Genomic DNA, 24,680 nt, shown 5'->3' with positions numbered 1-24,680 from the left:
GCATACAGGCTTGCAGGCATCCCTAGTTTATTCCATATTCCTTTCAGACCTCTCTTGCACGCACTACCAAAAATGGCTTTGACGTGTACCTGTTGACCTAACAATAACCTCCTGTTTACACCTAGGCACACTGTTTACCCATGTCACACCAGTAAAGGGGGCTTTCAAGGCTTTTTCCACTCAGTTTCAGCACAGGCCAAGGGCATGGATCAATGACACAGCTGAGACAACCTGCTGCTGCCAAAAGAGAGCAATGCCACACCTCCTATATCCTCTAATTCCCCTCTCCCAGACCAAGCATTCAATCACAGAGTCCCTCACATTAAATCCAGGGTGGAGCTAATTCAACCTGTTAAAACAACAGAAAGGTAACCCAACAAGAGAAAGTGAATAGCTTCCAACAAATCATATGCAAAACCAAGTTACGACTTGCACACTAACTGCAGCAACTTGCCAGTGCTCTACTCCTAATGCTGCCAGCTGATTTTTTACATCATTATTTTATTAAGCGTTTGCAGCGTGCTTGGCCCTGCATGAGGCACAAGAGCAACCACGGTCCCAGCTTATTTGTCCATTTAGCCGTTTTTCATCACAGCTCAGATTATTTTTGACAGTACCTTAACTGAGGATTTTTTTTCTATCTTTCTGGATGCTTATTTTGTCAACCTTAAGCTCTAAAAAAACTAAGCATATGTTAGCCAGTTTCACTGCATAGTTAGCTATTTATCTTGCTTATGGGGCACTATCAACTTGCATTTTTTTTGAACTGACTAATTGCTAACTCTTCTCATTGCTCACACAACACCCTTTAATTAGTATTTCCTGATTGCTTTTAAAAACATGTTCATAATGATTTTATGAGGATTTTTCCGTTCTTCTGCTTTTGTTTAGCAGGGTCTTAAGTTTAATGGCGTCTAAGTGCACATGCCTAGAGACAGAATACAATCAATCCCATAAGGTAAGCAAAATGAAAAATGGAGTAAAACATTACTTTTTCTAATTTCTTTCATTACAGTTACTTACTGCTTTAAAACACAAAATGCATTGAGGCAGAAAGACAAATGTTCATTCTCGCAGTCCTTCCTTCTCTACTCTGCTTGAAGTCTTAGTCTGCTGTTCTGTCTTTCACCTTTACATTCTGCATTTAATCACGTCTGTCTTCAATGTCTCTTAGTTACAAACCTTTCCTTCCCCTGGCTGATGAAGTGCATTAGGTTGCAATGTCTCACATCCCCACACAGAAAGAACCGCATCTTGCAACATTTAAAAATTGCATCTCTTCCCTTCGAGCTCTCTAATACTTTAAATCTCTCTAGGTCTTTGAAACTCAGTACTGAAGTGAGGTACCTGTCAGAAAAGTGACTCTAAAACCTGGCAGCGCATGGCTGTATATTTGTTTTCTCTCAATTTCTTCGTGTCAGGTTTACATAGTTTATGAGTACAAACAGCTTTAAGTACTGTGAATTTGATTTGGGATCTGAAAAACAAATATGCTTATTTCTGTCTTTCTATCCTAGGGCCTGATCCTGGGTTGAGCCTCTGAGCACTGCAAGTGTATGTGCTGAGCAGTGCTCAGGAATCCGGGGCTGACTGTATCAGCAACCGAATTCTCTGTCAGCATCCCCACCTCTTTCTGTCTCCTTACATGCACTTAAAATCAAAGGTGGCTGCCAACCTGAGACCCTCTGAAGCCAGAGAGCTGCTAACCCATCAAGAGGCATCTTAACATTCAGCATCTCAGTATCAGAGCGGCTGTGTGGCTATGGACATTAAGGAGAAACTATGATCAAGACTATGCTGATAAACTTGCAGATGATGTGGCATCAAAGCATGGGCAGTAGAACGTGACTTGGCAGGTCTGAGATGCAAAAAGCTGATATTCTGAGTAAGCCGATAGACTTTTTTCTTTTTAAAGTTGCTTTTTTTCCTTTGTTTTGAAAAAGGCACACTGAGACAGACTGTCATTCAATAAAGCCACTACTTTCTTCACCAACAATCAGCAACAGATGTAGCCCAATAAAATTAATAGTTTGCAAGTACACACAAGAGAATACTCTTTTGTCTCTTTTCTCCATCACAAATTTTGTAAATGCTCTCTGGATTTTAACAGAAAGGCAAAATTGGGGGCTTTTTATATACCTTATTTTGTTTGACTTAAACACTAGAACCACTCTTCTCCCACACTATGAAAAATTAATGCTGATTAATTTCACTTTCCGAAGTGACTCAGGACTCTCCCCCTGCCCTTCACTGTCCACGTTCAACTCAACCTTTATTCCTGCTGAATTCTGGGCTATTACTTACCAAGATAATTTAATCCTACAGAATAGAACTTGTGCTCAAAAATATGCAACATTAATATTAATGTACAAACAGAAATATATTACTCATACATAATATATAAGAAATTAATTTTCATTGAAGTATCAGGAGAAGGATTAAACCCCTTAGATCCTTCTCATGCAATTAGCTCTGCACTTGGGGAAGTCAATGGGACTTCACAAATGAAGGCTTCACATGGTAACACTGGCAAGACTGGGGTTTTACAAAGGCTTGCCTACACTACGCAATATGCCACGAACAGAGTTCTACAGTCATACTGCTGTAATTATAGTACTACCCTGTATGGATACTCTTAGGCCACATCAGTGTTAACAAATACACTGGTAGCATCTGAGCTGGCACACAGCTGCGGACATTGCAATGACGCTTGACTGCGTGCCCAGTTGGAAAAACCTCCGCTGGGGCAGCGCGGCTGCCCAAGGAAGTGGTGTACCAGCAAAACAAGTACTCTGCTGAGCCAGTCTTCAACGCTATCCACAATGATTTGTGTCCAGCCATTTTTTCCTGTGAAGACATACTTGCTTTCCTCTAAGGGAATTAAGGGAACTTCCCAGAATTCCCTCTGTCCTCCTCTTTATGAAAAAGATTTCATAATCTTTTACTTTCACATTACTTCTTAAAATTTCAGCAGTTCCTCTTAGGTACATCCTGTAATAAGCTCATTTCTTTTTGCATGAGGCTTCAGTCTACCATTTCCCTATCAGAAAAAAGAGATTGCAGAATTTGTTTCAGAAGCAGAATGTCATACTTCTAGGTTTGCAGGACTTCAGCCACTCAACCACCATCACACAAAGCACCAGCTGTGAAGCAGGGAACATAAGAAAACTGAGGAGCTACGGTTAAGACAGATAGTTCAGGAAAATCATCAGGTGATGCAGACATTCCCTGACTAGGCCTACGAAAGAAGCATCAAGCAGCAGAACAGGATCAATTGCAAGTTGGCCACTGTCAGTGATGGTTGCAAGGTTTTCGTATGCAGCCAGCCACATTCCTGAAGTTTGGCACTGAACCTATTCCAGCCATCAGAGCAGAAACCAAAAAGAGGACTGTTGTAGCAGTGGGAAAACAAGTACAAGAGGAAATCTGGAAGCCTGGAGTCTCAGATCATTCTTTGTTGGTGAACCACCCCGATTCCTACTGGAAAACGTGGAGAGGAAGAGGTGGCCTTCCAGATATGAAAAGCCATTAGGTGTGCCTTTTTGCACACAATGTTGAATCTGGATAATAGGTAAAAAACAGAGGAAGTCCATCCCACACAGGATACCAAAACTGTGGAAGCATGATTGAAGGGGACAAACACTTCCTTCTCTCCTACCTCCCACCTTGTTTTTGAATACACAAGCAGCAAGCAACTTTTAAATAGCCATATTTGTAAGTGGCTGTATTTTTAAGTCACTCTTCAGAGGCATTTCACAGGCATTACAAATGATCAATGAATGCATGTGAGGCTTTCACCATGAGGAATTCAGGCCTCTAATAAAAACTGCAGGCAGGGGCTTTTTTCCCAGCTTTGCACATTATTACTGGCAGCACTGTACTGAGATGCTCAGTATCAGGAGAGGCCCCACCCTTTTATTCCCTGACTTACGAAGCCATGTACTAGCAACAAAGGTTTAACCACCAAGGAAGAACAGGATAACATCAACATATATCTGGCAGGTAGGCCCAAAGGATGGCGGAAACTACAGAATCACAGAATGGTTGAGGTTGATCTCTGGGGGTCCTCTGGTCCAGCCCCCCTGCTCAAGCAGGGCCACCTAGAGCAGGACCATGTCCAGATGGCTTGTGGGTATCTCAAAGGATACACAACCTCTCTGGGTAACCTGTGCCAGTGCTCGGTCACCTTCGCAGTAAAAGTGTTTCCTGATGTTCAGAGGGAACGTCCTGTGTGTCGGTTTGTGCCCGCTGCCTCTTGTCCTGAAATGTCCCATGGCAAGGACGGATGTTAGCAGGAGACACATTTCTGCTGTCATACTCAGCAGAATACACTGTACGAAATACTACAGGTCATATTTTATACACTAACTTGTAACACAATGCAGCAAACGGAATAAATGAAAGTTGGGTTTGGCAGGAGAAAAAAGTACCTAAGGGTTTTGAACAATCAGGCATAAGATCAATTACCAGCCATCACAGAGCTATGAGAGGTCAAAGAAGAGGACTCTTTTAACAAGATGCTACATATCAGGTGGTTCATTTATGTTCATTTTGTACAACTTCGTGAAACAAGCAGTACTGGGTCTACGTAACCATTTTAAATTAACGGTTAGCCCATTTTGGTTGCCTGATGAGAGAGTAACAAATTTGGGTGTTATGTTTGTTGTATGAGACAAATAATACACACATTACATGCAACAACTTTATTGAGCAGTGATAAAAAACACTTCTCAAAACATTTACAGTCACTTAAGAAGTTGGTCTGTGAGCACCACAAAGAACAGATCATGGTTTCTTATAGCTTCATTTCTTGTGACTGATTGACTTTTGCATAAAACCAGGCATGAACTTCAGTTAAAGCCATCTTCCTGGTTTGGATCTCCAAAAGGCCTCTCTCCTGTCTGGATTCTATCACCTGCTGGGTCACCTCTCTTCCCAAATGTTGTAAAAACTTTACAGGCTTTGAGATTCCCATTAATCTATTAAGTTTTTCTTGAAACTGGCCAAGACTAGTCCAAAAGTAAGAGGGGGAAGAGAGAGAACTCTCTAGAGGTATGCAAACCAGCAGACAAAAAGAGACGTGCCCTGATTTCCCATGTTTTGTTCCTAAAGATAATCAGGCTAGAAAAACAGGGGAAATTTCTTGTTGTTTCTACCCAATTCTGAGGTCAGAATACAAATACTCATCACTATTCTGATTTTCCACCGGGGCTGTGCAGAAGGGAAATTGTGGCATGTTACCCTGGTCACTTGGCCAGCAGATACATGTACAGGGAAAGCTCCATGAGGACAGTGGGCTGCACAGCTGACCTGTTGGAGTATACATCTCAGGACATTTTGTCTCGTAAAGCTTTGTTGAATCTACATTTGCCCTCTCTAGAGATGCTTAAGGTCTTCATCCACATTCCTGCGTCCCCCTCCAGTTCTGCCTTCCTTCAAGCAGGCATCCCCCCCAACACTGCATTGTTTCACAGAAATCTTGGTTTGGTGCTCTTGAAAACTTTGGAGAATACATTATCCTTTCTTCCTCTCATGTGAAGTTTTCCACAGGTGTGAAGAAGGTGCCTCTCCAAATTCCCCATCTGAAGCCTCTGACAAATAACAAGACAGACAAACAGTATTAGATTTTAATGATCAGTGGACAGGAAACTGAGAAAACTCACTGCAATTATCCCTCTTGCTTCTGTTCAGCAGCTCCCAGCCAACACATAGGCTTCCTTTCACAGACTGACTTCATGGTGTATGTAAGAAGGTGGGAAGTTTGCTGCTTAACTTTGGGAGGATTTACAGCAACAGGATAATGAATAACACCATCCTTGTTAAATTCAGAGAGGACTCTGTCTGATAGCTCACTACTGAAAGTGTGAAGACAAAGAGAAAAGAAATGCTTATGCCTGTATCTTGTCAGCCAGTCCATGGCAGTGGTACTACCAGAAATTAGAGCATAGCGTAATGTGAAGGTGGCCTACTGTGGCAAGAAAAACAGGGTAGACCTTCCTAAAAATATGTATGGTCACATCTTAAACAATACTTTCCTGACAACAATGTCAAAATGACGCAAGAAGACAAAAATGGTATTTTTAGTGAGCTCATTCTGAAACTCCAGAAGCAGAAAATATGTTTGCCACAGATTAGTTCCACAAACTATTTCAAAGCCAAATCTCTGTGCCAGCAACAAACCTTCTTTACCTTTTTCTGTCCCCAAATCCAAAATCCAGCATGAACATCACTTGTTCTGGGCCTGGATTCACTCACAGGAAACCCAAGGCACTACTTCTTACGTTTACATTACAAGTTTATGTGCTTATTCATAAAAATCCTGTAGTCAGAATGATCAGCTTGGATTGCTGATGAGGAGGACTATTTTAATTTCTTTATGTATTTCAATTAAATGCATGACTATTGATTTCAGTGCATTTTTTTCTGTTAAAGCACAGTGATTTATGTTGCTAAAATGCTATTGCCTGCCCTGCCAAAAGCATGCATCTGGGAACATTTCTGGGTTGCTCACAGTGTTTTCTCTCTTCTTTCCGCCTCTGACTGCCAGTGCATGCTGTTGAAACAAACCAGCTACTTCAAAAGGCAGTTCCTGTTTTCTGTCTTTGTGAGTCTGGCAGTGTTTTGAGAAGCGGGGAGGAATAGTAAGAGAAGAAAGGTGGATTCAGGGCCCATGAATAAGGAGGAAAAAATGTAATGATAAAACAGTACACCTACCTGAGCTCCATTCTTTCTCCCAGGGCGATACCATTTCTGGATTCATCTGAGGTTGGATAAGTTGAGTTTCAAGGAGCCATCAGCTCTCTGCAGCATCTGAATTTTGTGACCCCAACTCCACAAGCTCATTGTCAGCCTGCACTTTCACGGCTCCTTCCAGAACGGTGCTGTGATGTGCCCAATGTCCCCTGCTGTGACATGCCCATCCTGGCATACAGCTCTGCGCAACCACAACAGGACAGAAGAGCAGCCCCAGATTCACACTTATTCTGTTCTTCAGCTGGTGTGACAGTTGCCAGTTCTCTCCTTTGTCCAGCACTTTTGATACTCTCTGCTATATTGAGTTTCTGCAAGTCTTTTGCAACACCTAAATAAGCATCTTTATTCCTGCAGTAATTTGGCAGTGGACTTGCACTGCTCCTTCTCGTGTCAGGACCAGAAAACTCAGAGTGTTCTTGTATTATTAATGAAGGACTGTCTGCATTGCCACAGGTAATACAGTATTCACATGAGCTTCACATTCGTGGAACAAAGTGATACATAACTTAAGCTACTTACAGAAGCAATTATGCTTGCTGAGCACCTACTCTGGAAGTTACCAACAGGACCCCAAGCTGAGTGCAGTTGCACACATGGATACACTAGCATAAGACAGGTTTTAGCAGTAAACTGTTGGTGTAAGCTGGAGTCCATTCCCTCCTCCTCCCCTGCCAGCTAAGCAATTAACAATATAACTATTATTGTACAGTTACGCTGGTATGATTCTGCATGAACAGAAGTCATGAAGCTTGAGAAGTGAGGGCACACCTTCTGCTGAGTCAGGAGTTCTCTCATTAGGTGCATATTAAGGAGGAACAAGAGAAGCAAGGCCACAGAGTTTTTCTTGAACACTGCTTTTCATCTTCCAAGTGCTTTACAAAAAATGCATCGCAACTACGCATGGCAACACACTTTTCAGGAACTATCAATCTTATTTTCTGAATAAGGAGAATGAAGCAGAGATGTTCAAGTAGAATTGTCCAAGTCAACAAAGCAAATGAGTGACAGAAAAAGGACTGATGTCTGGTTCCCAATTCACTATCATATCAGACCTAGTTCTCCACTTTTAAACATCAGCTATCACCACAAAGATTATTATCCTAGCCTAACAGTGTGCTTGCAATGATTCAAGATCTTTACAAGAAATCTACAACCTGAAGTCAGCATCTCATTAAGCTCAAAGAATAAGTTACAGATTTACCAATTTTAGAGCTCTTTCAATAGCCAGCTATCCACAATCTGCCCGTTTAAGTCTGTTTGACAGCTTACAGGTACTAGACTCAGCAGTATGATGGGCTTAGTGAGTTCTGACCTGTTCCTTCAGTTGTTGTAACTGATGATGAGCACTGCCCACCATTTCCCATCCCAGCTGAAAGGTAACTTTCAGTGAAGATGATTCAGGTCAACATCTTTCACTTAGCAAGCAGGGTGAGCTCAGCGGCTGATAGCTCAGCTGATGACATTATACCATGTTAAGGTAACTGCACCCTATCGTGTTACTGAGTACAGGCTAAAAAAGGAAGTTTTCTAGTTCAACCATGAGAATACTTGGCAAAGAAGCCAGAAGTGACATTTTTTAGTGTTTTCTTTTATCTTAAAAAGATATTTTCTAGTACTCTTACCATGGTAATCTATTACTGAGTAATCTATAACTGAGTTACATAGTAATCAGCACTATTAATAGTCTGACAACTAGTCTCCATATTTTTCTTGCCTCGGGAATGAAATGTTCTTGTATAAAGGTTGAAAACTCAAACCACATGACTCTTAATAATGCAAATGAAACCTTCACTCCTTAATATTACAATTTTTTTTTTGTTGAAAATTTCCCCAAAATAGCATGTTTAAGTAGCCGTCTTCAACATCCCATTCAATTCAAATATCCTTCCAGTGGAGTAGCAAAGCCACTGACTAATAACAAATTTTAGAAATCAAATTTGTTTTTACTGTTTATGTTATATGCTTATGTTTTCATTTCCCTCAGCCTGGACATCCAATCTATAGTGTTAAACATTTGTGTATTACCACTTTCAATTTTGATTCTCATTGCTATAATGCCTGCATCACTACAATTTGAAACCAGTAATATCTGTTAGAAAAATAAATTATCTTTCAGGATTTTACAAACATGCATTTATGGTTTCCAGAAGTATTACTGCTCTATCAGGAATCTGATAGCTTTGTGCTTCCCGTGAGAAAAGAATCTGAAAGTCTAGGTTACTTATGTGGAGACTAGAATCATAGACACTGAAAAATCAGTTTACAAGCTCTGAATGGGGGTGGGGGGCAAATGGTGATTTGAAAGCAGGTGAATGCTATTCACAAATCTTGCTGTAGTTTAAAAGGCTTTTTCATCTTAAATACATTTCTAAAACAAAAATCGAAAGGAGCAAGAAGAGGAACGTGATGCCAATGAGAAGAAGACATAAGAACTCTGATTATACATGATCCAAGTACAAGAAGATTCACTGATGACACTGAAGGTAACTGACCTTATATCACCACAAAGGACCCCCAAATCTCTTTTTGTCTAGTTTACAAGCAAGAGAAAGACAAGTTGGTACATCTTATCATGGTAACTGTCTTAACACACGATTCTGATTGTGCTTGAGGTAGTAAGAATTGGCTTCCAACATGACTGGGAAGAGAAATTTCAAGTAGTCACTTGGGGAAAGATGACAGAAACAAACCAGGATGATTCTGAATCTATCAAAAACGTGCAGCTGGTAATTCTGTGGTTCCCACTCAGCAGCAGGAACCATCAGTGGCCTGAACTGCACCTAATGGGAGCCATTCCTTTTCCCTCTTCTTTGAAAAGAAGGTTTTCCTTAGACCTGCAGTTCTCAGTCTAACAACCTGCTCCTTCCATAAACTCCACACCACAACCCGTTCCCCAGGTGTCCCCCACCACGGCCCAATGTGCAAACCAGAGATGCAGAAGTCATGAATGCATAGGGCCCTTCCCTGGCAGATGCATCCTGCCTGGTACTTCACCCTCGTCTCCCAGCTCCACTTCCCTCTTCGTGGCACTCCAGGCCCTGTGACGCCTCAGCGGCCTTCTCCCAGCCTATCTTCAGCTATGTTCTCGGTGGCTCCACAAATACTTAGCTCTTGGCCCACATGTCCTTATGTATCTCCCCTCCTCCCTCTCTGCCTCCCTCCTGCCCTCCAGTTTGCACAACACTGCTGGATGACATGCTGAGAGATTTCCTACCCAACAGGTGGGCTCACAAACAGGGAGTGAGGAAGGTGACGGAAGAGCAGCAGCTCCCTTGCCACAGGGTATCCATACACATTCACAGCAATGGGTTGCACCATGCTTGTATCATTACAGGCTAAAAGCTTTCTTGAAACAAAAGCTATTATTTCTCATCATTTGTTTTTAGGCTTCCTGAACTATAAGGGGTCATTATGCAAGACACCATGCCTAAAATACTAACTTCAGGTCATTCTATTGATAATATTTCTGTAGATAAAACAGATTCCCTTCCCTCAGTACACGACCCCCCCTACCTTCCCAAATACAGGTGTTATTACTTGGTCACTGGTGACTGAGGAAGTAGATGAGATCTTTCAAGAGAAAACCCTTTGTTTTTTTTCCTGAAACATGTATTTACTGTCTCAGTTATGCTGCACGAATGGGATTTCAATCATCAGGCACTAGGTGTTTCAGTGACATCAAAATGTCGTTCATCAGGAATGGAAAGAAAAACACAAGGAATTGCATCCAAGGGACTGATTTCCCAATTTACCTTAGGCTAGCGTTGCACTTCTACTTCATCAAAATATGCTATAAGAGGGGAAAATGAATGTCTACAACACAATTTACAAAAAAACCCCTCAACTTGTTGATCACAAATATTTTTTTTAAAATCCACCCCTTATGCCAGCCTTTTGGCTCACTGTATTCTACTCCTCTGTCATTAATGCTTTCTGCCGTAAGCACAACTCCTAGCTGGGGATTCCAACACGTAAGGGAGCTAGGATAAGATTCCAGATCTCAGTTGTGCTGGCATGAAGATAGGTCTCCTCAGTGATACAGAAGACAATATCCTAGGGAGACTGGAATTAGTCCTATTCCGCACAATTCAATCCAAGATGTAAGGCATATCAAGAAGCAAGTAATTACTAGCTAATGGCTATGGATGGAAATGTAACATGGTTCAGCCTAAGCATTTCGTGACAAGTGACAAGACGGCTTGAAAAAAGGGGGACTTTTTCCAAAAGGATGGAAGGTGTCAAGAGCAAAGAAAAAAGGGTTACCTCTTCAGTTTGGGAGGGGCTGATTCTAGGCATTGGAGATACTTGTGGTGTTTTCAGCTGTGTACTGTTGCTGTCTGGAACAAGCTCTCTGTGGATTGACTGAATATGGTTTTGGAGTTCACTTTCTGATTCAAATTTAACATTGCAACTAGAACATCGAGTCTTCAGTCCCCCTGCCTTGCTTTTGTTCTCAATGGAACTCAAGTTCTCATTTTGGCCCATGCCTTGTCTGTTACTGCTTGAAGGGATGTTGACACTTGGACTACCACTTTTACTGAGATTAACACAGCTAGCACACAGACCATATGGCAGACCGTTGATGTCAAGTTTCACTAAATCCTGTTTTGAGCGGAATTCCTTCAGGCAAGAAGCACATTTGTACAGTTTCTGGAGATGCTGTGCGCGCCCCGTGGACTGCACGGCAGAACCATTTCCAGTTTTCTGCATGTGGAACGTGCCGTGGATTTTCAGTTCCAGCGTGGAGGTCACTGTCTGCATGCACACCACACAGCGGAACCCCGTCAAGGAGTTCCTCAAGTCAGGGTGCATTTGGCAATGCTCTAAAAATTCCTCCTCACTCTGGAGAGGCATCTTGCAAATCCTGCAGTTTCCAGTGTCCAGGCTCTTACTGTGTGTGACCTTATGTTCAGTAAGAGTCAGAAGAGACGGAAACCGCTCGCCACAGATTGGGCACATATAATGTTTCACTGGTCCCAAGTGCGTCTGCATGTGTTCTCGAAGCCCATTTTCAGAGAAGAATGTTCGAGAACACACATTACACTTGTAATTCCCTTTAATGAGTTCAGCCTTTTTCTTCACTATGGCACTTTCTCCAGGTCGAATGTTGTGGTCTCGAAGCTGGTGATTTTGCAGGAGAGTCTCCATGGTATAAGCTGCTCCACAAATGTCACAGCCATACATAGGCTCAGATGTGTCTACATCTTCTTCGCTGCCATCGTGGCTGTTATGGGACTCCTGGCTGTTTGTCAACAAGGTCTGGAGTTCCACTTCCTCTTTCTGAACCTGCTCAGATGCCCCATTCGTTCCACAGTTTGGAGTTTTTGTTTCAAAAACACAATGTTTTTCCCTTAAGTGCTTTTCCAGCAAGATGATAGCATGGAAAGCTTTGCTGCAGAACTTGCAGTTGTACTTCTTGCTGTGCGTAGTAATGTGACACTGCAGCTCCACCTCCGTACCAAAGGACTCGCCACAGAAGATGCACTTGTGTACTTTGCCTTGGTTCTCCAGGTGGTTGTGTTTAACATGAAGCTGTAGGTCAGTCTCATTTCGGAAATCCCAGTTGCAAGATGTACATCTGTATACCTTCTTTTCATTGCTGTGCTTCACAGCCAAGTGTAGTTGAATGGAGACTTTGGAGTCAAAAACCTCTTGGCACAAGGTGCAGCGGAAGAACACAAATGTATGCATGTCCAGTAGGTGTTTCTGCAAGTCATCCACAGAAGTAAACTGCTTGTCACAGCTTTCACAGATGTAGTAGGTTGAGGTGATCATGAAATGAATGGTAACATGCTTCAGCAGAGACTCCTGATTTGGAAATTCCTTGTTGCACTGAGGGCAGGTCAGTTTTGGCAGGACAGTGTCAAGATGTGTTTTTAAATGAGTCTGAAAACCATCCAAGGAAGTATACTTAGCACCACACTGATTACAAATATATTCACCTGCAGGACGAGGAGGAGCACCTCCAACTGCCTGCATCATCTTTAAAGAAGTCTGCTCAATGGTTACAGGAGATAAGGGACTCATGGCTCTGGATTTTTTTCCATTGTGGATGTAATTCAGTGCCAAAGGAATGTTCTTATGGTTCTCCTTGATATGCTTATTCAGTTTAAGAACACTATTAAATATTGGAGAATTTGTACAGTAAGAACAAGAATACACTTCCACCACTGGATCCTTTGGGGTTCCAAGCACAGGGGAACCAAAACGGGAACTGCTAAGATCACAATGGACTTGTCTAATATGCTCTTCCAGAGAAGAATCTGTAAGAAATCCCATGTAGCAATGGGGACAAAAGAATGCATTACTGTCCTTAGCAGCAGGGTTGGCAAATCCATGAGAACATCGGATGTGTTCCTGAAGGGTGTTGAGGTCATTGAACACTTCAGAGCAGAAGTTGCACTGGTACACCATGGCAGGCATGGTAGAAACAATCAGTGCTGGGTCTGGAGCTTCATGGACTTGCTTAAGATGTTCGTTCAGATTGTAGAGAGATGGCAATACCTCCAAACAATACTGACAGATATGGGCTTGTTCGGGTTTATCTAAATGCATAGTTTTCAGGTGTATCTGCAAAACTGCAAGGCTGGAAAATAACTGTTTGTTGCAATAAATGCAGCTATAGGTAACTTTTGCCTGTTTACTCGAAGGACCAGTGATATCTGGCACTTGCTGAGCTGCCCGCTTCCTTCCACGACCTTTTGGTATAGGGGGAGCCGTTTCCACCATTGTTGAACTATCCACCGAGAGATTTGAATCTGGAGTGGTGCTAGAGACTGAGGTGTAGCCCACAGTTACCAAAGATGGGCTGTTGCTGTGGTTGCATGACTCTGGCTGCTGGTGGCTGTCCATGTGACTGTACAGCTCCTCCACAGTATGGAAGTTCTCAGAGCAAATGCTGCATGAATTCTTCTTCTCACCATTATGAGCCTGCTCCATGTGATTCACCAGAGACGTTTCCTCTACAAAGAGTTCATGACAGTAAACACACTGAAGAGCAGATCGATCTTCATTAGGGGAACACTCCGGGTGACATTCTGCAATGTGCTTCTGAAGATCTTCAGGAAAATCAAAGCCTTCTTCGCACTGACTGCATTTCTGAGTGTCCTTCATTTTCCAGTCCTCCATTCGTGAAGCGGACTGAGAGCCATCTTTGTTCCTCTCGTGAACCTGCATGTGACCATGCAGCGAACTAGATGACAGGAATCCACGTCTACAAATGGCACACTTATATGGCTTGTTGGACGTATGAGTCTTTAAGTGAATCTTAAGATGATCACTCCTTGAGAACGCTGCATCACACTCACTGCAGTGATATTTCTTGTCTCCTGTATGAAGCTTTATGTGGCGGTCCCTGCTCCGCTTGTGTTTGAAGAGACGACTGCAATACGTGCATTTGAAAGGGAGCTTGTCGCTGTGACTTTGCTCGTGGTGCTTTAAGTAGCTGAGGCGGCTGAACGATTTGTCACAAAACTGGCATGGATAGGGCAACCCTGGGCCTCCTTCCTCTTCACCAAAATCACAACCTTCTCCATGGCTCGGGGAAGTCTGGTCCTTGCTAGAAGGCGATGATGCTGGCCATGAGCAAGTAGGGTCATCCTCAACATCCACTCCATCTGAAATGAGAAAGAAACACGCCCACAAGCTTAATCCCTATAGTTCAAAGGAGATAGCAAATGCATACGAACGACGCAGATCTGCTACTCCTAAATAGCTAAAACATATTAAACTCAGACTAGGATATTTCTTACACCTGTATCCAACAGCTTCAAGACCACATTTATTTTTATCAGACTGTAAAACATTAAAAGTTATTAAATAGTTCTGTGCCTATATTACCTTTTTATTGCTTTTTTATCATTCTTTCTCAGTTGCAGGATATGTATTATACATTGACAACTTTATTAAAATGCAGATTTTAATATATTTAATGTTTCTTTTGTATCCACTGTAAAAGGATTTGCATATTACGTGAGCATCTGAAGAGTCAAAGGAGAGGAGAAAATATTACAGGAATGATTTAAAATTAATACAGTCAACCCACAGGCCTAATATTTAATAAAAAGATTCCCCCTGCTTTGCCACAGGTTTGTTTTTTTTTCCCTTGAAGTTGATTCTGAACACAGAAATCTTTTAAAGGCTATTACTGAGAGAGACTTGGGTGTTATTCTAAACAATAATAGGAAAAATTACAGGGGAGGAACAGGACAACAGTATAAACAGTGATGTTTTCTCTAATAAAGTGCAACCAGATTCCTCCAATAATGATACAATTCAGTTACTGAAAGCTGGCAGCTGGATCATTAAATGTTCAAAACAAACTAACAAACCAACAGCTAGGATCAAGGAAAATGAGAAAGTTTCAAAAGGGTCAGATGTGAACAGCATTTTTTTTTCCTTTTTAAGTTCAAGAGGTTGCCTACCACTTCTTCCTTTTTGCAAAGCCCTCAGCCAGCTGAACTTCCTTAGTCCAGCAGAACCTGTACTGTGAGGTGATCACAGACAAAGCGACTTGTAAAAAACTGGAAACAGGAAAAATGATAAACGATTATGGTAAAAGCTGAAAGATTTATGAGTAACAAGGAAAAGACAAAACAGAAATGCTAGCCAGATAATAAACTGCACTAGTTATCCATGATATTACCTCACCTCTAGACAGGGCAAGTTGTAATTATTTTTTTCAACAGATGTGCTCTACAATTTTTGCACCTTTTGTTTTAAATGTAGACTACAACACTACAATGATCACACTTATCTCAACCTAAAACTTCATTAAAAATATTAAAAGAATGCTTGAAAGACCACTCTACATCAAATTATCCTTTTATTACTTTCCAGGGGCGATGCCTGGGGTTTTTTTCCTTTTAAAAGTAAAACTGATTACAGTAATAGTACAGAAAAAGACAGGATAAACTTCTTGAAAAATATCTTTCTTAAGGTATTCTTGCAAAGCAATAAGTTTCTTAACATCTTCAGCCTTCTCTCAAGGAATTTACTACACCAACATAAAAGTTAGAGCTGGCCTATATTATGTAAACAAATTCCAAGCCTGCTTTCTTTAAGGTAACAAAATTTTACTAGATTATCAACCTCTTGCTTATCCACAGGAAACAGATGAGGATTCATTCCTTTCCTGCATCTAGAAACTGATGACAATGCCATCTCACTATCAATGCCAGATGGCAACCATCTAACTCTGAGAAAACAACCAAACACCATTGCTGGATGCCTGCCCAGTGACACAATGCTTTTCAGGATAAGTTGGAAGCTGCACAGGTTTTTATCCTCTTGTTTACGTCTTGAAGAGGAGGGTTTCACAAATTACACATACCTGTCACACACACACACAAATATGTATCTGTATTTACCTACGTATGGATCTGCACTAATAGTATGTATTTAAGTAACAAAACCAAACCCCAGCCCAAGTACCATGTCTTTGAACTGAAAGCAAAGGTGTTTGGTTTTTTAAGATAAAAATTGAAAAATAAAAATCCTCCCTTCCAGCAAAAGTACTGTCATCTGCTACAATGCTTCCCAATGAACTGAAGCAAAGTTACTCATTGTCATACATACGAAATACCAGCCAGGTGAGTTTCTAAGTTGGTACACTAATGATTGCAATATTCACAGGAGACTTTTGATGTAAATCTCTGTACTGCCCTTTCAAATTGCTGGGTTTGACTCTACAACTGGAAATAATCAAAACAGTGGAACAACTATTCACAGAAAAAGATGTTAATTTTTGCTACATTTTAAAATTTTATTTCAAAAGAACATTTTCAGCCAGGTCTTTTAAGTGGAAAAACCTTTTGTCCTTTAAAAATCAAATATATTTCTGACATATGACCACTGCTGGCAGATAAACAGGAATTTATGTCAAGCAACCAAGTAAAGAAAAATAGTCTGTGACTGCCTAGGCAACATATTTTGTAACCAAATTTAGTATTAAAATGTATATTCTACGCAGAAATGATATATTATTGTATAAATGTTTAGAGGAATATATAGTAAGTGTTATAAATAGTGTACCATCACTGACACAGTAGTAAATCACTTCCTTTTTGTGGCCACTGCCTGCCTGGTTTTACCTATTATACAACTCTTCCCTCCGGCTTGTGCATCTCAGCGGGCTGGCAGCAGGGTCGGGATCAAGCGCTGAGTGTGACCACGGTATAAGCAACGGCAGCCCCCATCCAATTCTCCTTGTCTGCTTGGGGGTCTCTCCGTTAGCTTTTATACAAGGCAAGGAAAGCGGAGGGGGAATAGTGTATCTGCAGCATAGAGCAGGTTCTTACTTTCCAACCGGCAAATATAAATGTTTCTGCGTGTCACTCTGCTGTTGGGTTTTTAATCCGAGCCCATAATAATTCTGCAGAGTAGTTCTCTTTGTGCAAAAAGGAGAAGAGCAAACCACTTGCAGGTCTGACTCGCGTCCTTTTACCTTGAAATGTGAAAATCTCTCAATCTCTCAGAGCTACAGAAGAACCAGCAAGGCGGGGGGAATTCCGCACAGTGCGCGGCGGAGGACAACAGGATTTTCCTGAGTACGAGCCTAACAATGCGGCCAACACATTTCCCCAGCTTCCCGCCGGCACGGCGGGGCGGGGCAGAGCCGGCGTGGAAGGGGCACCGGCGGCCGGCCACCGCGCTCCGGAAGGAGGGCCCCTGGGCTGCGCTCACACAAAGGGCTCCCAGAGCCCGGCCTGTCAGCCGTCAGCGACTCGCAGAAGGACTTTTGAAACATTGCTTCTGCGACAAGGGAAACGTTTCGCTGCAGTGACTTTTGCTGTGCAGACTCCAACCTGAACGCTGTGTGAACATTGTGTGCGATGGACTAACGCGTCTGGTGAGCTTAGGGGCTGTCTAGGAATGGATCTGGGGACAGCGATCTAGAAGGAAACCTGGACTATGGGTAACTACTGCTACAGCAGGACGTGAATGATGGCATTGCCTGTCCTGCTGTCTCTCCACCCTTCCCCACAAAAGATGCCACACCATAAAATTAATGTGCACCCATTAAGAGCATCTCCTTCAAAAGGGCAGTGATCCGCAGCTTGCTACCATGCGCCGAGGCTACTCCATGTGCACAGGCATTGGGTGAGCAGATCTGGGCACTCAAAGCCGTGACAGGAGCTAAACGGAAGGTCCCCCCACAGCTAACCAGCAGGCTCGGGATGTGGACTCCACTCCCACTTTCCCAGGGGCACTTCCCACAGAGCCAGCTCTGTGTTGGGGGTAAAGTTTGACCTGCTGTCGGGCAAACCCCTTTTTGCTGATCGCTCTCACAGAAAATACAAGCAGTTTGCTGCTACTCTGCATACAGCCATGTGTATATAAATCTGCAGACACCTACCCACCGAGCTACGTCAACATTACAAATACTGGTTTTTAATGTTACAACAAGCTGTTTTAAAATACTCTGGACCAAATTCAGATGCACACATACAAGTCCCCAGGAGTGGTACACATCTATCTGGGGGCAGAGTAGGGCTCCAGGTATTCGACAGAGTGTTTATGGAGTTTTAAAATATATTTTCTGTATTGACTTATTTTTTTTTCCTTCGGCACTCAGTAAGTGCTACTTACTGTAAATGCCTTTTTTGTGTTATGGCAAGTATTCTGAGTTTCAATGTGATGCACTTAACATGTCCATGTAAATTTTTAATTTTTGGAACCAGTCACTTCACACTCGCTGACTCTAAGAAAACTCTAGTGCTCACAACCAAAAAACTTTGCTGGAAATCGGCTACAAGGCCTGAAAGTCTATTTAAAGATGCAAATGTGTGTGAATAGTTAGTGCAGATGTTTTTCTACACCAACTGTACTTGCTGAGCTTCACCATTTCCATAAAGCACATTAAAACAAGTGTGTGAACACTCTGAGATGAAAGTACCAAGCACTCCTGAGACTTCCAGTGGAAAGTAGAGCTGCCTGACTTTTCTCCAAGCAGACAGGAATGCCCATGATTCAGCAGCCTGAGTAAATAAAAGAGGTCCTTATTTCCTAATTTTGCTGGCTGGCCACACCGCAGCAGTCTCTGTGCTGCTGCCAAAGGGGATGCAAAACTGGAACTACACCCAGCAGCTGAAGGACTGTCTTTGTTAGCCAGCCAGGCCTTCCTGACCATCTTCTGGCAACAAAACTACCGTATCCTGTGAGGAAGACCTCCATCTCAGGCTTGATAGTTCTCCAGTCTGTCTAATAGGACGAAACAACAGATTTTGCCTGGTCTGTGTTGGAGGAGGACAGCTGGAAACTCAGTTAGTAGCAGAGTAACACCTGTTCAGTCATATTTATGGGGGAAAGTGCTCACTAACAGAAAAGTGAAGTAATACCAGAAGGAGTTATCCCGCAAAACGGGAGGGAGGAAGGGGGAAGCATCAGAGCACAAAAGCACCTCTGTGGAGTTAGCAGCCAGCCACTCATGTGCCAACCCCAGTAGTCGTGAGGTCTTAAAAGTGATCTTATCCCTAGTGCTGCTGACTGAATTAACAGTGCCGCTTCAGAAAAACGTTACTTAAGTCACCAGGAAGGTTTATGACATATGCATGCTTTGGCTGGAATACGCTCCAGGGCACTTGCTTTATCATGCCTTATTTTTCTGTATGATTTAAACATGTTTTTGCTGCCACTAGACAAATGGCCACATTCCTAAAGCAAATGTCAGCAAACCTTTATGTGCCATAATACATAAGGTTTCTCTGATAGAACAGAGCTTACAAATATGAACAAATTAATATTTTCAATATCCTGTAAGCAGCAGTTTTCTATTTTCCTCATTTTGCTGCTCAAGTAACTGGGGCGCAGACAAGCTGGAGCGGTTTGCCTCAGGTTACAAATGTAATCTGTGCAAAGGAGGAAACAACTCGTATCTCCCAGGTCTGAGCCATCCCTGCAAGAAAAATCCTTTCTCCCCCTGAAACACAGAGCTGGCAAAATGCTTAAGCTGCTGGACCTGACCGAAGAGAAAGCCCAGCAGTTCAGCTGGACAGACACCCCCCCGGCTCTGGGTCCTGCTGATACGTTCTTGCTACTTTGCCCCCTTAACAGTAACGGCAGACTGGTCACACAACTATCCCCCAGGACCCCATCTGAAGTACTAAATAGCAAGGTTTCTTTAACTGGTACAAAATTTATAACAATGGGTTACATAGGATGGGAATAGATACTAAAAATGACAAATCAAGTATACCAGGCAGCAGCACATAAACACATCTACTACATACTGCTACAGGCATATGGATTATGAATGCACACGTATGCATTGAATTGTCGTGTAGTTATTATCGGTTGTCCCACCACCAGCCAAAGACCTGTTCATATACCACTGCGTACACATATATGCGCTCATACACACATATTGAAAGGGATGGACAACACATACAAACGTACAGCTTTGCTAATTTACCAGACGGCATGCTACAAGATAGAATTTGAACTGTTAAGAAAGGAAGGACTAAATAGCAGGTAGGTAGGTGAGTTAACTGGATGTATGATAGAGCTCCACAGTTTTAAATCCTTGCATTTTTGTGCAGGTAATTGAGTGGAGTCGTTATTATATATCATATAGTTTACTTGTAATGGCCATTTCAGGTTTTAGTGCTGGACACATATTATATTATTACCACCACTAATTGTCTGCAGGGCTACCTTGAAAATGAGATAAGGAATCTTAGGGGAATATGCAGGTGTGAATAAATAGTAAACGAAGAGGTTAGATATTGCTGAAATAAAACAATATTGTGCTGTGTGCTGAATAGATCTATATAACTAGAAGATCAAAGGATAGTGTTTAAGCAGTAACATGACTTCAGTGATGGCCTAACATGTGTCACTGAAACAAAATACGGTTTTGAAGTTTTTAATAGAATTAGCAGATAGTGCTAGCCTTTAAAGTAACTTTAAATAAAATATACATTATTACATAATATTCTCCATTTACTTTCAATAGAAATGTACACAGTTTTGGAAAAGCTGCAACTTTAATATAACCATCACTTTTTTTTCACATCAGTGACCCCACATTAAACTCACTCATTTGTCTCATAACTTATTAAATGGCTTGAAAACTAATACTCTGTAATGGGCATTCAAAAGAGAAATGTGAACTTTAAAAATTATTTATAATTTACAGATGTTTTTAAAATCTATCAATATTTCAATACTGCTTTGGGAGCACCAATTAAATGCATTAACAATTAGATTACTGGGGAGAAACATACAGCGGTTCCTGACCAACAGAACTGAGACAGCTGGTAGGGAGGTTTCCCTATTTTAAATTTCACAACCAGAAGAAAGGCAGCTCCTAGAAACAACAAATAAGTCACTTTAATACCTCGCAGGAAGAACCTGCTTGCTTTTATAAAATGCCTTTAATACCTACATAAGTAGTTAACATTCCTGTATTGCTCTCCTAAGGTAACCTAAGCCTCCAGTTCCATTATGTCTTCTTCAGAAGACATATTACTATTACATATGTAGAGAGGAGCATAAATGTTTTCCTTGATTGTTGCTTAAAGTTCATTTGAACAGACGGAGCCCAATGAATTCCATCTTCTACAGTCAAATTAAAGAAAATGTAAGCAGTTCACATTCTGCTCCACCTTTCAAATCATACACAAAACCCAATTTGCAACTAGAAGAAAACAGAGCTACCCTCCGCTTGTTTGAGGAAGCCGGTATTTTGTGCCTCTCTAGGCAGAGAGAAAGAATAAGTAATTTTCCACAGTCCTGTACATATAACTAATGACAGTCACCATCCCCAAAGCTTATTATACTGCTTTACATAATTGGGAATCGCATGTCACACAATTAATTTACAGGGGTTGTTTAGTTGTGACTATACAAGCACTAAACGATTCAAATTAGCTCATTTGTCCACTGCTTAAATGTGACAAACACATTTACACTGTATTTCTTCCGCTGTTAAGTTGCTGTTTCTTTCAGTAGTTGTTTGTTTGTACAGTATGAGTCAGAGACCACCAGGCTTGTTCCATCTGAAGCTAGGGTCAGAAAAATCACCCTGAGAATAATTACATTTAGAATCAAGATAATGGGAGAGCAAAAAACCCATTCAAATACTCTAGCAAACTTGCACATAATAATGATCGCCTAAGAATCTGTGTATTAACAACCTCATGTACTAAAAGTAGTGATTCAGTCAATCAGGTCTTTGCTAGAAAATAATCATTATAATTTGTTGTGCTGATAACAGTATTTGTACTGCTTATTAAGAACAGCAAATGACTAGCGGGTAACAGTTCAGGTTCCTCACTGGACTCCAATACTTTCCTCTGCATTATGCTTTCACCGGGTCCTGCTCCCCCCAAGCAACACCATGAATAGGACCAGAAACTCTCTCCCTCCAGTCTTCCCCTGCGCTGCAGCTCCTTTTGAAAGCTGCTGAAGTGTACAGAAGCCTCAGAGACAGCAGCCCCTGTAATACAGTCCCAGTCATCAAAGTATCTTTGCAGTGGCATACAGGTTTTAAAATGAGTTGACTGCTTCTTTCTTTCCCAGGTCACAATATAAGGAGTGTGTCTGAAGTCAGAGAAGTGTCATTCTTTCTCTTTCCTTCCCAAAATCAAATGGTCCAGAGGCTCAGACCCTGAAAGCTGAAGGACACCCTGCTTCACAGCTGCCTTCCAAGTCCCCATTCCCACACAGCCCCGAGACCCTGTGGGGAGAAGGGCAGGCTGTCAAAACCTCCCTAGCTGGAGGCTCAGACAAAAGATGGAGACCCTGAGCAGGATTTGCAGGCAGAAACCCGCGAGATGCCAAGCACCGCCGTGGCTCCTTATTTGAATATCGCCCTTCTTTCAGTTAATCCGGAGTTTAATCATGAAGGTCTGCAGGGATTGCTGCGGGTGTACCTCAGACTCGGCCGCCTTCCCTCTTTTTTTATCACATATGCCTGTCCCTCCCACCTGTGCCTACATTTCAACCACCCCAATTCATTGCTTCATTGCCTCTAGACTGGAACGGCAACAGCAAGACACACTTTGGAGGGGGCTAAACTAGGACAAAGAAAAGAAGGAAGGCAATGTGTGGAGAACAAAAGGAGAGGAATGTAAGGTGGGGAGAAGGAAGGGAGTAAATAATTGCATCTGAAAGAAATTCAGGCAAAGATATCGCAACATCTTTTATAGGAAATGGAAAGTAAAAGGAAATGAAGATCAAGTGAAAGCAATGCAGGCAGTTAACGCTTTCAAAAACATATCAGTGTTACTTTACAGTGTGCTATAATTAAATACAGTAAATAAACACAGAACAGCTTATTTCTTAGAATGACAGAGATGTGGTGGCGGTCTTATTTACACAGGTGAAAACTCCTGGACCTAGATCTGCAAAGGGACTTAGGTGTCTCCAGGAGCCTAAGCAGCAAAGAAAGCAGAATTCATGGGGCCCTGGGGGGGACCAGGAAAAGGTCTGCAGCCTCGCAGCTTGGGCACTCAGCTGGGAGAGGGGAGTACTGGGCTCTTTATACATTAAAGAGGCACTGAATAAAAACAAAAATAAACCTAAGCACAACTTCCAGACGGCAAGAACCCCTGGACTAAATGAGTGTCCTTCTCAGTAGGTTAACAGTTCTTTCTCAGATGTGCTCCTACCAGCCCTGTGAATAGGGTACTCTTTGCTCCAGCAAGCCCAGCTTCCACAGGAAGGTATCTCTGCACAACTGAAGACCCTCTGCTCAGAGGCAGGAAATGTGGCTTTGAATGCTCTCAGGATGCTGAGGGAACTGAATCAAGGCCTCGTGCCATTTAATACTCTGCCTACCTGGCCCTTACATAGGGAAGACAGGAACACAGCACTTTCTGCTGAAAGTGCTCACCGTGTCCTGGGCTTAGTACGATGCTCTCTGTGCAGCAGGCTGATCAAAGGCGAAGGGTACCCAGATGCTCACGCTAGGGTGGTTTGCATAGACTGCCAAACCACAGATACCCGAGAAACTTTTCATGAAAAAAAGAAGTACCTACCAAATTGGGGTGAACCTTGAGGGGTAGGTTTTGGACAACCATTTCTATTTAGCTTCTTATAGTCCATCTACATCCCATTTTAGGCTCCTTTTTTTTAAGATCTGGCTGTTAGTGCAGATGTGCTGCACAGCTTTTAAAAGTGATGTCCCTGAGCAAAGGTAACCTTGGGTTTTAAACTAAGTCAGTGCTCGGAATGGCAGACAAATGCTTACACCCACGCTAGTGCAGCTCAGCTCAGTCACACTGGGGCCAGCGTGTCTCAGGAACCTTTTCACTGTAGTCAAAATGCCGTGCAAGACAATACAGCCCTTTCTCCCTGACCCTCATTTTACCCGGGTTACTTGAATGGGAACACATGTGGATGTCTATGCCATGGGATAGGCACAGGTTGGTAGGTGTGTGTGGCTTCCACTAACTTACAGGCGGCCTAGCCTGTAAGTGGGACCTAATGAATTTCCCAGTTCTGAATGGTCAGAAGACCAAATCCTACTATGAAACTGTCACACCTACCGTCTTCCTATCTAGCAGAACATCAGTCCCTCTATTTGGAATTTTGCAAGGTAAGAGTTGCATTTAAAATATATATGCTTCATTCAGTCCTTTCATGTTAATACAGGTTTATTTGGGTGATTTAACTATAAAAAAGATGGGGAAATTCTTTGCAAAAGGCAGCATTTTCCTTCTCTTCTGTATAATTTCCATTCACCAAAGCCTGCTGAAACTCATGATTAACTGTCTGAAATAGAGGCCTCTCCAGAAATAAAGAGATCTCTGCTTCTTTAAAGCCTGTATCGAAAAAAACCCTTTGTACCTTCCTCAGTGTAGAATGGAAGCCTGGTGTGAAATACAGTAAATTAAGCCTTCTGCTGTCAGAGCTGGAAATAAGAGTAGAGCAGAATAGTGGCTGGATTTGAAATTATTTTTTTTTTTTATTGGCTTCATTTA

At 42.1% G+C, this 24,680-nt stretch overlaps 1 protein-coding gene and 1 long non-coding RNA gene across 5 annotated transcripts in view; both read right to left on the bottom strand.

Moving 5' to 3' along the window:
• ZNF521 (zinc finger protein 521) overlaps positions 1-24,680 on the bottom strand; it is a 233,429-nt gene that overhangs the window by 125,171 nt on the left and 83,578 nt on the right. For all 4 annotated transcript variants that reach the window (XM_076329813.1, XM_076329816.1, XM_076329817.1 and 1 more), the window contains one exon: positions 11,017-14,369. In XM_076329813.1, the coding sequence (XP_076185928.1) occupies positions 11,017-14,369 (3,353 nt within the window). The remainder of the gene's footprint in view (positions 1-11,016; positions 14,370-24,680) is intronic.
• LOC143156404 (uncharacterized) lies at positions 4,689-8,274 on the bottom strand. Its single transcript, XR_012994619.1, has 2 exons — positions 6,715-8,274; positions 4,689-5,591 (listed from the first exon to the last, which is right to left on the bottom strand). It is a non-coding gene; the product is annotated as an uncharacterized LOC143156404 (long non-coding RNA).

This window comes from Aptenodytes patagonicus, chromosome 2 (assembly GCF_965638725.1).
Source record: "Aptenodytes patagonicus chromosome 2, bAptPat1.pri.cur, whole genome shotgun sequence".
In the NCBI taxonomy this organism is placed as follows: Eukaryota; Metazoa; Chordata; class Aves; order Sphenisciformes; family Spheniscidae; genus Aptenodytes; species Aptenodytes patagonicus.
Note: the sequence above shows the minus strand (reverse complement) of the source record. Positions and strands in the feature narration are given on the sequence as shown.